This window comes from Anthonomus grandis, chromosome 6 (genome assembly GCF_022605725.1).
Source record: "Anthonomus grandis grandis chromosome 6, icAntGran1.3, whole genome shotgun sequence".
In the NCBI taxonomy this organism is placed as follows: Eukaryota; Metazoa; Arthropoda; class Insecta; order Coleoptera; family Curculionidae; genus Anthonomus; species Anthonomus grandis.
Window position 1 is genome coordinate 36,142,059 of NC_065551.1, and position 14,601 is coordinate 36,156,659.

Below are 14,601 nucleotides of genomic sequence, written 5' to 3' on the forward strand. Positions count from 1 at the left end.
CAATACCTATAAATACGTATGTTTCAAAAACTTATGCTTGGATTGTTTAGAACCTTATACAATATTTACAAGGAATATTCTTCTGAATACCGCGTTCTTTATTTCATTACAGTAGCTCAATTAGTTTTTCAGTTGTTGGAATTTGAAGTGAGTGGTCACCTCGAAGATCAGTCATTACCCTTGGACACCAATGCTTAAAAATGCGTATATTTCAAAAACTCATGGTTAGATTGTTTTAAACCCTTAACAGTATTTACAAGGAATATTCTTCTGAATAACACGTTTTTTTTTTCATTACAGTAGCTCAAATAGTTTTTCAGTTATTGGAGTTTGAAGTGCATGGTCATTCCGAAAATTAGTCATTACCCTTGGACACCAATACCTATAAATACGTATGTTTCAAAAACTTATGCTTGGATTGTTTTGAACCTCATACAATATTTACAAGGAATATTCTTCTGAATACCGCGTTCTTTATTTCATTACAGTAGCTCAATTAGTTTTTCAGTTGTTGGAGTTTGAAGTGAGTGGTCACCTCGAAGATCAGTCATTACCCTTGGACACCAATCCTTAAAATGCGTATATTTCAAAAACTCATGGTTAGATTGATTTAAACCCTTAACAGTATTTACAAGGAATATTCTTCTGAATACCACGTTTTTTATTTTATTACAGTAGCCAAAATAGTTTTTCAGATATTGCAGTTTAAAGTGAGTGGTCACTTTGAAGATCAAACACTGCTTTTAGACACTGCTGCTTAAAAATGCGTCTAGTTTAAAAAATTTTGCTTCGATTGACTTAAACATTAAACAATATTTACAAGGAAAATTCTTGCAAATATTATGCTTTTTGTATCGTTACAATAGCCCAAACAGTTTCTCAGATATTGGAGCTTCAAGTGAGCAATCACCTGGAAAATCAGTCATTACTCTGGGACACCACTGCTGAACAATGTGTCTAATTTAAGAAATTATTCTTGGATTGATGTTACCTATGAGCAGCATTTTTAAAAAACATTCTTCTGCATAGTATGCTTTTTGTTTCATGGTAGTAACTCAAATAGTTTTTTAAATAATAGAGTTTGAAGTATGTGTTCACTTTAAGGATTTTTTTGGGGATTCTTTTAGGACTTTTTATGCTAAATTTACTTCATACAGTTTTTGATAAAAATAATAGATTTTGGCCTTAGTTTTCAGGAGCTCTTTTATCCTCTTAAATTCTTTTAAAAGTCTCTTTTCATTAATTTTTTTGGATTTTTTCGGTATCTTTTCGGTAAATTTCTGATCTTTTATTAATTTCCTAATTTTTATTCAGGATTGTTAAGGATTTTCTTTGATTTCTTAGTTTCTTTACAATTTCATTGGCATTGTCTTTTCTAGGAGCATTTCATTGATTTTCTTGGATTTTTTTTTAAATATCCGTCGGATTTTTCTGCATTTTTAAGGTTTCTTGGTTTTTTGCAGATTGTTCTAAAACTTCTCGTAGTTCCCTTACTTTCTTTCAAATTTCCACTTAGATATTTATTTTTTTTGACTTTTACCACAGGTTTAAATAGCTCTGCACCAGATAAATACTCCAATGTTAAATTTGCGGACCCTAAAAGGATGCTGGCCTGAGTGAGCTCTAGCATCCCAAGTCAAAATTATTAGTCTATGTTGTCAAATCGAGCATCCCGGTTCGTTACGTGCCTCTACATTACGGCGAGTAATAAATGATTTGGATCTTGGGTATTTAGTTAAATTTATACATTTAAGAAACCGCAAATAGATTATTGATGGAGGGAACTATAGATACATACTTAATGTATATGTATGTCAATTGAACATTAAATTAACAGTATTAAAAAAACATTAAATGTTGGACATTTAGACATTGCTCCAAATGCCTGGAAGAAATTTAGATATTCTTAAAATGCGTGGAAAAATCACGAATTTCGTGCCTGGAAAAAATGCTGAATTTTCTAAGATACTTTGAAGACATCAAAAATTACCTCAAAATCAGGAAAAAATTGAAAGAAAAAAGAAAAAAATCTATTTTTTTTAAAGTAATTTCATGATATTTTGTAATTTGATACTTTGGATTTTTTCCAGACTTTTCAATTTTTTTCTAATTTCCTCTAGACAATTAATGATATTTTGTCCAGGGAATGGGAAAATATATAACTGCCTAGAAGAAACAAAAAAGCGACTTTAAATTCTTGGAAGAAAATCTTGAAATGCTTGGAAAAATGTACTAAAAGTTCTAGGATGTCTAGACGAAATTCAAAATTTCTGGATATAACTGTTCAAAATCCAGTACACAATAAATGAAGTTGATAGCGATTGGACGTTTAGACTTGGCTCCAAATGTCTGGAAGAAGTTCAGATATTCTTACATTGCCTGGAAAAATCGGGAATACTATGCTTCGAAAAAATATAAAATTTTCCAAAATACTTGGAAAAAATGAATAATTACCTTTACCAAAATGAAATTTTAAAAAAATAGTTTTTAATGAAATTAAAATTCAAAAATGATTAAAATGATCGTTTTAAAAGTTAAATCTATGGAAATTCCATAGAAGTGACCTTTGAAAATTTTTTATTTAAAATTATATTTTCGAGTTTCATAGAGAATTAAAATTGTACCTCAATTTTAACCAGGAATTAAAATAAATTAATTTTATAATAATAAGATAATTATTTTTTTTTCATAAAATTCCTGAAAGAAATTGGGAATTACTGGAAATATCTGAAATGCCTTTTCAAAATTCAGTAAAAATTAAATGAAGCTGATGATGAAGTTAAAAAACAGCTCCAAGTTCCTGGAAAAAGTTCAGATATTTTTAAAATGTCAAAAATATCTAAAAACTTTGCCTGTCTAAGATTTTTAATTTTTCAAAAAATTACCCCAAAATCATAAAAAAAGAAGATAAAATACACGACAAAAATCCAGTTTTTTTAAAAGGATTTTAAGTTATTTCCTTATGTATTCCAGGCATTCGAAGATATAGTTTACAACAAAAAAAAAATCAAAAAAGAAAAAAAAAATTTAGCAAAGAACATAAAAGGTATGAAAAATTCAGCTTTTTTAAAGCCATTTCAAGCTATTACCACAGATGTAAATAGCTCCGTTTTTGACGTTTTTTATCCTTTTAAAATATTCTTAACCTTAAAACTTTAATAATTTTCTTTTTTGCCTTATATTAAACCTAAAGGATTTTTACGTATTTGCCTGATTATCGTGAAATCTCTTGTAAATCCGTGCTCTTTGCAATTGATTTCCTTAGATTTTCTTTTAAACGTCCGTTAGATTTTATTAAGTGATTTTCTTGATTTTTTTTTAGATTTTTGCAAGTTTCCCCATTTATTTTGAAACCTGAGCTTTGTAATTCGTTTCCTTGGATTTTTTTGAGTATCCTTTAAAATATCTCGGTGAGTTTTGGCTCTCTAAGGGGTTTTTGACGTGTTTCTCTTGCAAATTTTCCTGATTATCCTGAAACTTCTGAAAATCTAGGAAAAGCATTAAATAATATTTTTGTTAGAAAATCTGTAAAAAGCCAAAAAACACCGAAGAAAGAAAATTTAAAAGAAAATCCAAAGAAATCAATGGTAGTGTCAATTAAGTGCAAATTTAAAAGAAAGTTACGGAACTACAAGAAGTTTCAGGATAACTTCGGGGAAATCTGAAAAAAAACAAGAAATTAGAGAAACCAAGAAAATTTAAAGGATATTCAAATAAACTGCAAAAAAAATTAATAAAAATGCATAAAAAAAGCAACTTCAGAGAAAATTTTAAAAAATGAAAGTATTATTAAGAAAAATATTGGAGTGTAATGAAATTTTAAAAAATTCAACAATACCGTTGGTGAAACTAAAGGCTCAGAAAAATCCTTTAACCTAAGCGAAAAACTGATTTAAAAAAAAAATCAAGAAAATCTAAGGAATAATATTATTAAGGAAATCAATAACAAGAAGTTTTAAGATAATCAAGAATATTCGCAAAATAAGTCAAGAAAACAAAAAAATACTTTAAAAACCTCCTTAGAGAGCCAAGACTCACCAAAATATTTCAAAGGACACTCAAAAAAAATCCTGGGAAACGAATTACGAAGTTCAAATTTAAAAGAAAAAAGTGATAAATATAAATAAATTTGCAAAAATCACGAAAAGAATTTTGTTAAAGAAATTAAAAGAAAAGTGTATTTTATTTAATTTACTTTTTAAATTAATAATACTTGATAAAAAAAAAATGTAATAGTCCACAGATCATCTGTTGCAAAAGCCAACAAGATTTAGTAACCTATGGGCGTGCAATAAGAACAAGTGTAAAAATAAGGGCCCATCTAGAATCTAGGCACGTGAATACCTACGTGAAAAACATCACGCGATTTATTTCCGACACTCGAGCAATAAAATGAAATATGTTATTTTATTTTAGACCCTAAGAGATTTTCTTTCAAGCAACATCGAGATATGGAGAGATTCGAGAAACGTGCCTGTTTCCTATGTTACTTTATTTAAATAAACTGCGTTTCACTTTAAAAATTTGTATATTTAGGACAGTTAATGAGGAAAACAGAACTCACTACAAATATTAATTAAATTTAGTTCTTCAGAATAGGGCAAAATTAAGCGCTACAAAAGGCTTGCGTTGCAACATTGTAGTAGAAAATACAAAAGCCATTTGTCACATTGTATAATTAGGTGACATTACATTTTTTCTTCAAGTGCTGATAACTCAGAAACTACCAAACCCACAAATATAACAATTTGCACGTAATTTGCTTAATTCATTTCATTGAACATCTATTTCAGCATTTTTTAATTAATGTATAAGGTTTTAAAAAAATTTGACTACTATTGAAATGTATTTTTTCCTTAAAATGCTTACTTGGCATTAGAGTATCAAAATTAAGTTCACTTTAAAGGCCTGAAAAAATTTTGTTAATTAAACTAAAACGTTCAAACTTTTACTGTAACAAAGGTCAAAGTTCTCTTAATATTATAAAGTAAATAGACTAAACATATCTTTAGTTAGTGGCGAAATATTAATAGTTTAATCTCCAAGAAAAAGAAGTGTATGTAGTTAAATGTATTATGCATTTAATCTGTATAACAGAATTCTCAGATACAGAACATCACAAAAAATATATACGTTCAATAAATAAAACTCAAAAACTACCTAATTAAATAATTTTTTTCCCAAGGCATTTTTGATAGGAAAGTGTGCAAATTTGGTTCACTTTAGGGTCCTCGAAAATGTCTGCTAATTAAACTACAACATTTAAAATTTCACTGTAACGTAGCCGAATTTTCTCTGACTACTTAAAAGTAAACAGACCCAATATATCTTTAGTCAGTGGTCGAATATTCATGTTTTTCCAAAATCACTTTTGACAAAAAAGTGTCCAAATTTAATTCACTTTAAGGCCTTCAAAAAATTTTGTTAGTATTTAAATTTTAAAGTAAAGTAGTCCAATGTTACCTTAAGATAATAAATTAAATAGACTCTAAATATCTTTAGTCAGTAAGTAAATATTAATTTTTTTTCAAAACGACTTTTAACAGGGAAATGTCCAAATTTGGTTTATTTTAAGGCACTGGAAAAATTTTGCTAATTAAACGTAGCCGAATATTCTCTTAGTATTTAAGAGCAAACAGACCCAAAATATCTTTAGTCAGTGGTCGAATATTCATGTTTTTCCAAAGTCACTTTTGACAAAAAAGTGTTCAAATTTAATTCACTTTAAAGCCTTCCAAGAATTTTGTTAATCAAACTATAGTGTTTAGATTGTACGGTAAAGTAGCCCAATGTTATCTTAGTATTATAAATTAAATAGAGTCAAAATATCTTTAGTCAGTGATTAAATATTAATTTTTTTCCAAAACCACTTTTACCAGATAAATGTTAGAATTTGGTTTACTCTAAGGCACTGGAAAAATCTTGCTAATTAAACTATAGTGTTCAAATTTTACTATAACTTAATTCAGTATTCTCTTAATATTATAAGGTAAACAGGTTCAAAATATCTTTAGTTCATGGCTAAATAATAATGTTTTTCCATTGCTGCACACTTGAACACACATGAAAATCTGCACGCAACATTTCAGCGTTTTTCAATTAACACTATATTTATTTTTGATTTTTCTAAAAAGTTAAAATATTACTTGTATCAATATTGACCAAATCACTCTACATTTAGTTACTTGAAATTAATTGAAAATGGTGGGAGAACGTAAAAAAATGACGTCAAATACCTGGAAGACATAAAATATGACTTTAAAGATGACATACATCCATCTTTGTTTTACTGATTCAAAAAAAAATCACAAATTTCAAAATTGTAAAGTGATCTTTGGAAATTGGACGTGTCCAAACTATACTCGAATAAATAATAATTACTTAAAGACACTATACATGTTATCACTCTATATGATTTAAATATACCCAAAAAAATTGTCTTTTTCATAGAATTTTTCCAACATTATCCATTCCTTGTTCCCTATTTCACAAAAAAATTAGAAAGCAATAATTACCTGAAAAATAACTTGAAAACTACTCTAATTTGTTGGAAAATAACGAAAATAGCTTTAACTGGAATGACTAAAAATTAATTAATTTTTTTGGAAGATTTATTACAAAGGCCTCAACTGCCTGTAAGCAATAGACCATTGTTTTATAGTCTTTAAAGTTACTGGATAAACATATTTATAAAAAATTATCCTTGAATAAGTCTCGATGTCTCAGTGGCATTCTATGCAATAACTTAAAACTTTGGAAGTTGAACATATCCAAATTCTTAGTGACATTCCATAGAATAGTAATATATAAACTACGTAATATGTCAGGTCAATTATTTATGTGACATTCAGTAGACCGATACTAATTATTGCCTGAAATTCGTGTGATTTTCACCACAACATCTATCTATCTCATTAAAAAGCCAATAAAAGAAAGTCAATAAATAGCCACCAACAAACTAAGTACTGTTAAAGAAAGATTCCAAACATTATGAGTTGTTTACTATCAGTTGTTAATAAACAAAATAAGTTCGTCTGATACAAGTTCTGTTGACATTATTTCGGAAGCCAAAAATATTTTAATACATTTTTTCTCATTATTACTCATTATTGGTCTTCATCTACCATTTCTCAAATTTATGCGCATAGGTTGAAAATCACCCTGTATAATTATACTAATTATTATCTGAAATCAGTGTGAATCTATCAAATGGTTTACTATATGTAAGCATCCTTATTCTGCTAAAAAATATAAAATTAGCTTTATAAGCATTATATGAAAAAATTTGGACCAATATGACGCATTAGATATCGTGATTTCTACTAAATGATTTAGAACAAATACTCAAATTGAGTAAAGACAAATTGATATTTGTAAATTGGGTACATCCAACTCGATTTGAATAAGTAACGATGCATCATTGGCATTTTTCGAAGAATCTTGGAAATGTCCTTAAAAATTACCACATTACTTTAAAATGCCTGGAATCAGTGATTTTCGCCAAGGGTCTATAACATGTACCTACCCAATCCTTCTACCACTCATTAACTTGGACAAATTTAGCAATTACGAAGTGATCTTTGGAACTTTGACGTGTCCAAATTTGCCTTGAATAAATAGGTGATTTTCACATAAAATGAACGTCCGAAGTGGACGAATCGACTTATAATTGCTCATAACTCAATGTGAACAATAATGGTCAAATTTGACTGGAACATAGCTCAATGTTTTCTTAATATTATAAAGCAATTAATACTTCGATATCTTTAGTTACTGATGAAATATTAATGCTTTTCTTTTGACAGGAAATCCACGTAATCTACACAAATGTGCACTGAAAATTTGCACACAAATTGCTTCGTAAATTTTTTACATGATCAAAACGTTAGGAATAAAACGTACCATTGGGTAAAAGAGTTTTTCTCATTTTATTGATAAAAATTAGCTGAAGCTTATTAAAATAACAGCAAAAAAACTGAAGAATTCTGTAAAAACAGCATTAAAAAAAACAATAATTCCATTAGAAAAAACCAAAAGTTTCTATTTTATTTCCTGATTATTTCCTGGATGCACATACTCTTCAAACGACAAAGAGAAAAATATCAAAGGAAAAATTGAAAAAAAAAACACCTAATAAGAACTCCATCGACATCCAATAAGTCGCATTTATTTTATTGAAAAATTCACTTTCATGATCACTTTGCTTAATAACTACTATCAATCAATATGCATATTTCAACCAATTCTTTATATGCTTGACGATTTATTGACAGTTAAACCAACTTCATTTTTGATTTATTCCAAATACCTTTGAGACCTTTAAGGTCTGGCCTTTTAAGTAGGCACACAATGAAAAGGACAAATATACCAATTTCAAAGTAATTTTTGGAAGTCTGACATGTCCTCATTCGATTCAAATAAATAATGATGCCTTATTGACATTTTACGATGACAAAGCAATAAAAGAAACTAAATAAATATGTCAAACGGACGTGGTTACAAAAAAAAAAGGAAATAAACGTCCGAAGTGGACAAATCGAGGCAAAAATCGCCACCCGTGAAATATAAAATTCGATAAATTGCAAGAGTTTTAGTGATAAATGCGGTCGGGAGTGCAACGGCGGCATTAGGAATTGCACCCCGTGGAATAATGGCCGTATAATTTACCATAAAGTCACCGTGGGTATTTTTTTTTTTGAATGAAATAGCGGATTTGGGGAACGTGTTTTAGTGCCCTTTCATAACTTTTCTCTTTCGGTTCATATATGTAAAGGAAAGAAAATATTGTTCCTGTCCAAAAAACACAACAAGAGATAACTTACCTAAGACAATCGCTAACGTTTTCGTCGCTTTTCTCTCCTTTTTCGCCGACGATTTTTCTCGTTTTTTCCTGCTCGCCTTGTTTACTTTGTAAATTGTAAATCGGGCCGCGGCTGTTGCTTTTTTCTCTTTTTTCGAACCGATCGACCTTACGCTCTCACTTCTCGAATTGATCGTCGCCACCGTTCTGAAAAGGAAAGAAAAACAATTAATAACGTTCAGGGTTTTTTAATGCGATAAGGTAAGCATATTAACATGATTTATCGATAAGGTTTAGTCGCTCTAAGAAGCTCTAAGAAAGTAATTATAAATACAGATCCCTTATCGCAGTAATGACCTATTTATTGTGAAATGTATGAAATTCGGACACTCCATTTGGGGTGTCCAAGTACGGACCAAAAAGAGATTCAAATATTTTTGAGCATTTAGGAGATTATTTTGTTTGGTTACACTTTATATTACTTCTTTTATTAGTATACAGGATGTTTCACAGGATCATTTTATTACAAGTACTTTTGAGGTAAAAAGTCCCTATACCTGTGTGGTCCAAAATGCTTGGTTCTTAAGATACAGGGTGTCAAAAATTTATTTTTATTTTTTCAGGATAATTTTCTGAACAATATCGATGATGTCTAAACGAAAATTGGTACCAGTGGGTTTTTTGAAGTAAAAAATTTGAATTTTTCCTTAACTTAGCTCTTAATTGTTAAGGGCGCTATTGCAATTAAAAAACAACCTAAATTAAAAATTTCAGACAGCTGGGACGATGTTCGGGAATTACCTCAACTGCCTAAAATTATAAATAAAAAAAAAACATAGTTTTATAATTTCAGGCAGTGACTTGCTCAAATGCCTGGAATTGCAAAAAAAAAAATTCTAAAATTTCAAATATTCGACACAGTTCGGCTGACTCAACTGTCCGGAATTAAAGAATAACATTAAAGAAAATTGTGGATCACGAATTCCTGGCAGTTGGGACCAAGTCCGGGAATTTACGAGTCATTAATTACTTATTCCAGGCATTTGAGTCATAATTTTCATTAAAATGCGAGAAATCTACAGCTCGACTGCCTGGAATTGTAAAATATTTTAAATTGAAACGTCATTAATGAATTAATTATTCCAGAAATTTGAGTCTAAAATTTTAATTAAAATGCCTGAAATCTACAACTCGACAGCCTGGAATTGTAAAATCATTTAAATTGAAACGCCATTAATAAATTCGTTAATTAGTTATTCCAGGAATTTGAGTCATAATTTTAATTAAACTGCCCGAAATCTACAACTTGAGTGCCTGGAATTGTAAAATAATTTAAAGAGAAACGTCATTAATTAATTATTTCAGGAATTGGAGTTTTAATTTTAATTAAAGTGTCCGACACCTACAACTGGATTTGAATTTTAATTATATAATTTAAATTCAAACGTCATTAATAAATTCATTAATTAATTATTTCAGATATTTACGTTATAATTTTAATTGAAGTATCCGAATCTCCAGCTCGACTGCCTAGAATTGTAAAATAATTTAAATTGAAAAATCGTTAATAAATTCGTTAACTAGTTATTCCAGGCGTTTTAATCATAATTTTAATTAAAATTTCCGAAATCGAAAGCTTAACTGCCTGGAATTATAAAATAATTTAAATTGAATCGCCATTAATAAAATTGTTAATTAATTATTCCAGGAATTTGAGCCAAAATTTTAATTAAACTGCACGAAATCTACAGCTCGACTACCTGGAATTGTGAAATAATTTAAATTGAAACGTCATTAATAAATTCGTTAATTAGTTATTCCAGGCGTTTTAATCATAATTTTAATTAAACTGTCCAAAATCCAAAGGTTGACTGCCTGGAATTGTAAAATAATTTAAATTAAAACGTCATTAATTAATTATTCTGGAAATTGGGGTAATTTTAATTAAAGTACGCGAAATTTACAACTCAACTGCCTAGAATTTTGAAATATTTTAAATTGAAACGTCATTAATAAATTTATTAATTAATTATTCCAAAAATTTGAGTTTAAAATTTTCATTAAAGGGTCTAAAATCTATAGCTCGACTGCCTAAAACTGTAAAATAATTCAAATTGAAACGCCATTAATAAATTCGTTAATTAGTTATTCCAGGCATTTGAGTCATAATTTTAATTAAAATGTCCGAAATCCAAAGCTTGACTGCCTGGAATTGTAAAATAATTTAAATTAAAACGTCATTAATTAATTATTCTAGGAATTGGCGCAATTTTAATTAAAGTACGCGAAATTTACAACTCAACTGCCTAGAATTATTACATAATTTAAATTGAAACGTCAATCATAAATTTATTTATTAAATATTCCAGAAGTTTGAGTCATAATTTTAATTGAAGTACCTGAATCTACAATTCGACTGCCTAGAATTGTGAAATATTTTAAATTAAAACGTCATTAATAAATTTATTAATTAATTATTTCAAAAATTTTAGTTTAAAATTTTCATTAAAGTGCCCGAAATCTACAACTCAACTGCCTGGAATTGTAAAATAATTTAAATTCAAACATCATTAGAAAATTTATTAATTAATTATTTTGGACATTTACGTCATAATTTTAATTGAAGTACCCGAATCTCCAGCTCGACTGCCTGGAATTGTAAAATAATTTAAATTGAAACGTCATTAATAAATTCGTTAATTAATTATTCCAGGCATTTTATTCATAATTTTAATTAAAATATCCAAAATCCAAAGCTTGACTGCCTGAAATTGTAAAATAATTTGAATTAAAACGTCATTAATAAATTCGTTAATTAGGTATTCCAGGCATTTGAGTCATAATTTTAATTAAAATGTCTGAAATCCAAAGCTTGACTGCCTGAAATTGTAAAATAATTTGAATTAAAACGTTAATAATTAATTATTCCAGGAATTGGAATTGCCTTAATTTTAATTAAAGCGGTCGAATCAATAACTCGACTGCCTGGACTTGTAAAATAATTTAAATTAAAACGTAATTAATAAATTCGTTAATTAGTTATTCCAGGCATTTTAAACAGAATTTCATTTAAAATGTCGGAAATTCAAAGCTTGACTGCCTGGAATTATAAAATAATTTGAATTAAAACGTTATTAATTAATTATTCTAGGAATTGGAATTCTCTTAATTTTAATAAGAGTACCTAAAATAATAATTTATTTATAATTTAATAAAGTACCTACAAATCGATTGTGTAGATTTGTATAATAATTTAAATTAACACGCCTTAAAAACATTCGTTAATTAATTATTCCAGGAATTGGAATTGACTGAATTTTAACTAAAGTATCCGAAATTTACAATTCAACTGCTTTGAATTGTTATTAATAATATAAGTTGAAACGCCATTAATAAATTCGCTAATTAGTTATTCCAGGAATTTGAGTCATAATTTGAATTAAAGTGTCTGAAATATAATGATTGACTGCCTCGAATTGTAAAATAATTTAATTGAAAACGTTATTAATAAATTCGTTAATTAGTTATTCCAGGCATTTTAATCATAATTTTAATTAAAATGTCCGAAATCCAAAGCTTGACGGCCTGGAATTGTAAAACAATTTAAATGAAAACGTTATTAATAAATTCAATTATTAATTATTCCAGGCATTTGAGTTATAATTTTAATTAAAGTGCTCAAAATTTACAACTCGACTGCTTGGAATTTTAAAATAATTTAAATTAAATTGCCATTAATAAATTCGTTAATTAATAATTTTAGGAATTTAAGTCTTAATTTTAATTATAGTGCCGGAAATTTACAACTCGACTGCCTGGAATTGAAGAATAATTTAAATTAAAACATAATTAATAAATTCGTTAATTAGTTATTCCAGGCATTTTAATCATAATTTTAATTAAAATGTCCAAAATTAAAAGGTTGACTGCCTGGAATTGTAAAATAATTTAAATGAAAACATTATTAATAAATTCAATTATTAATTATTCCAGGCATTTGAGTCATAATTTTAATTAAAGTGCTCAAAATTTACAACTCGACTGCTTGGAATTTTAAAATAATTTAAATTAAAACGCCATTAATAAATTCGTTAATTAATTATTTCAGGAATTTAAGTCTTAATTTTAATTAAGGTGCCCGAAATTTACAACTCGACTGCCTGGAATTGTAGAATAATTTAAAATGAAAACATAATTAATAAATTCGTTAATTAGTTATTCCAGGCATTTTAATCATAATTTTAATTAAAATGTCCAAAATTAAAAGGTTGACTGCCTGGAATTGTAAAATAATTTGAATTAAAACATCATTAATTAATTATTCTAGGAATTGGGGTAATTTTAATTAAAGTGCGCGAAATTTGCAACTCGACTGCCTAGAATTGTTATATAATTAAAATAGAAACGTCATTAGTTAATTATTCCAAGAAATTGAGTCATAATTTTAATTAAAGCAGTCGAAATTAAAAACTCGACTGCCTGGATTTGTAAAATAATTTTAACTTAAATGTCATTAATTAATTATTTCAGGAATTGGAGTCTTAATTTTAGTTAAAGTGCCCGACAGTCACAACTCGACTGCTTTGAATTATATAATTTAAATTCAAACGTCATTAATAAATTCATTAATTAATTATTTCAGACCTTTACGTCATAATTTTAATTGAAGTACCCGAATCTCCAGCTCGACTGCCTTAAATTGTAAAATAATTTATATTGAAATGTCATTAACAAATTCGTTAATTAGTTATTCCAGGCATTTTAATCATAATTTTAATTAAAATGTCCGAAATCCAAAGCTTGACTACCTGAAATTGTAAAATAATTTGAATTAAAACGTTAATAATTAATTATTCCAGGAATTCGAGTAATTTCATATGTTATAGTAATTAATAAAATGTCCAAAATCCAAAGCTTGACTGCCTGGAATTGTGAAATAATTTAAATTGAATCGCCATTAATAAAGTTGTTAATTAATTTATTAATTATTCCAGGAATCTGAGCCAAAATTTTAATTAAACTGCCCGAAAGCTACAGCTCAACTACCTGGAATTGTGAAATAATTTAAATTGAAATGTCAATTATTAATTATTCCAGGAATTGGAATAATTTTAATTTAAATGTCCAAAATCCAAAGATTGACTGCCTGGAATTGTAAAATAATTTAAATTAAAGCGCCATTTATAAATTCGTTAATTAGTTATTCCAGGAATTTGAGTCATAATTTTAAATAAAGTGCCCCAAATCTAAAGCTCGACTGCCAGGACTTGTAAAACAATTTAACTTTAATCGTCGTTAATACTTTAATTAATTAATTATTCCAGGAATTTCAGCCAAAATTTTAATTAAAATGTCCGAAATCTAAAGCTTGACTGCCTGAAATTGTAAAATAATTTGAATTAAAACGTTATTAATTAATTATTCCAGAAATAGGAATTGTCTTAATTTTAATTAAAGTGTCCGAAATCTACAACTTAACTGCTTTGAATTGTTATATAATTAAAATAGAAACGTTATTAATTAATTATTCCGGGAAATTGAGTCATAATTTTATTTAAAGCGGTCGAAATCTACAACTCGACTGCCTGGCTTTGTAAAATAATTCTAATGAAAATGTCATTAATTAATTATTTCAGGAATTAGAGTCTTAATTTTAATTAAAGTGCCCGACATCTACAACTCGACTGCTTTAAATTATATAATTTAAATTCAAACGTCATTAATAAATTCATAAATTAATTATTTCAGATCTTTACGTCATAATTTTAAATGAAGTACCCGAATCTCCAGCTCGACTGCCT

At 27.7% G+C, this 14,601-nt stretch overlaps 2 protein-coding genes across 4 annotated transcripts in view; both read right to left on the reverse strand.

The window, feature by feature from the left end:
- The window catches only part of LOC126737954 (globin-2B), a 278,580-nt gene that overhangs the window by 208,841 nt on the left and 55,138 nt on the right, over positions 1–14,601 (reverse strand). The window lies entirely within an intron of this gene.
- The window catches only part of LOC126737947 (dopamine D2-like receptor), a 295,035-nt gene that overhangs the window by 3,316 nt on the left and 277,118 nt on the right, over positions 1–14,601 (reverse strand). For all 3 annotated transcript variants that reach the window (XM_050443069.1, XM_050443067.1, XM_050443068.1), the window contains one exon: positions 8,823–9,007. In XM_050443069.1, coding sequence (XP_050299026.1) covers positions 8,823–9,007 — 185 coding nt within the window. The remainder of the gene's footprint in view (positions 1–8,822; positions 9,008–14,601) is intronic.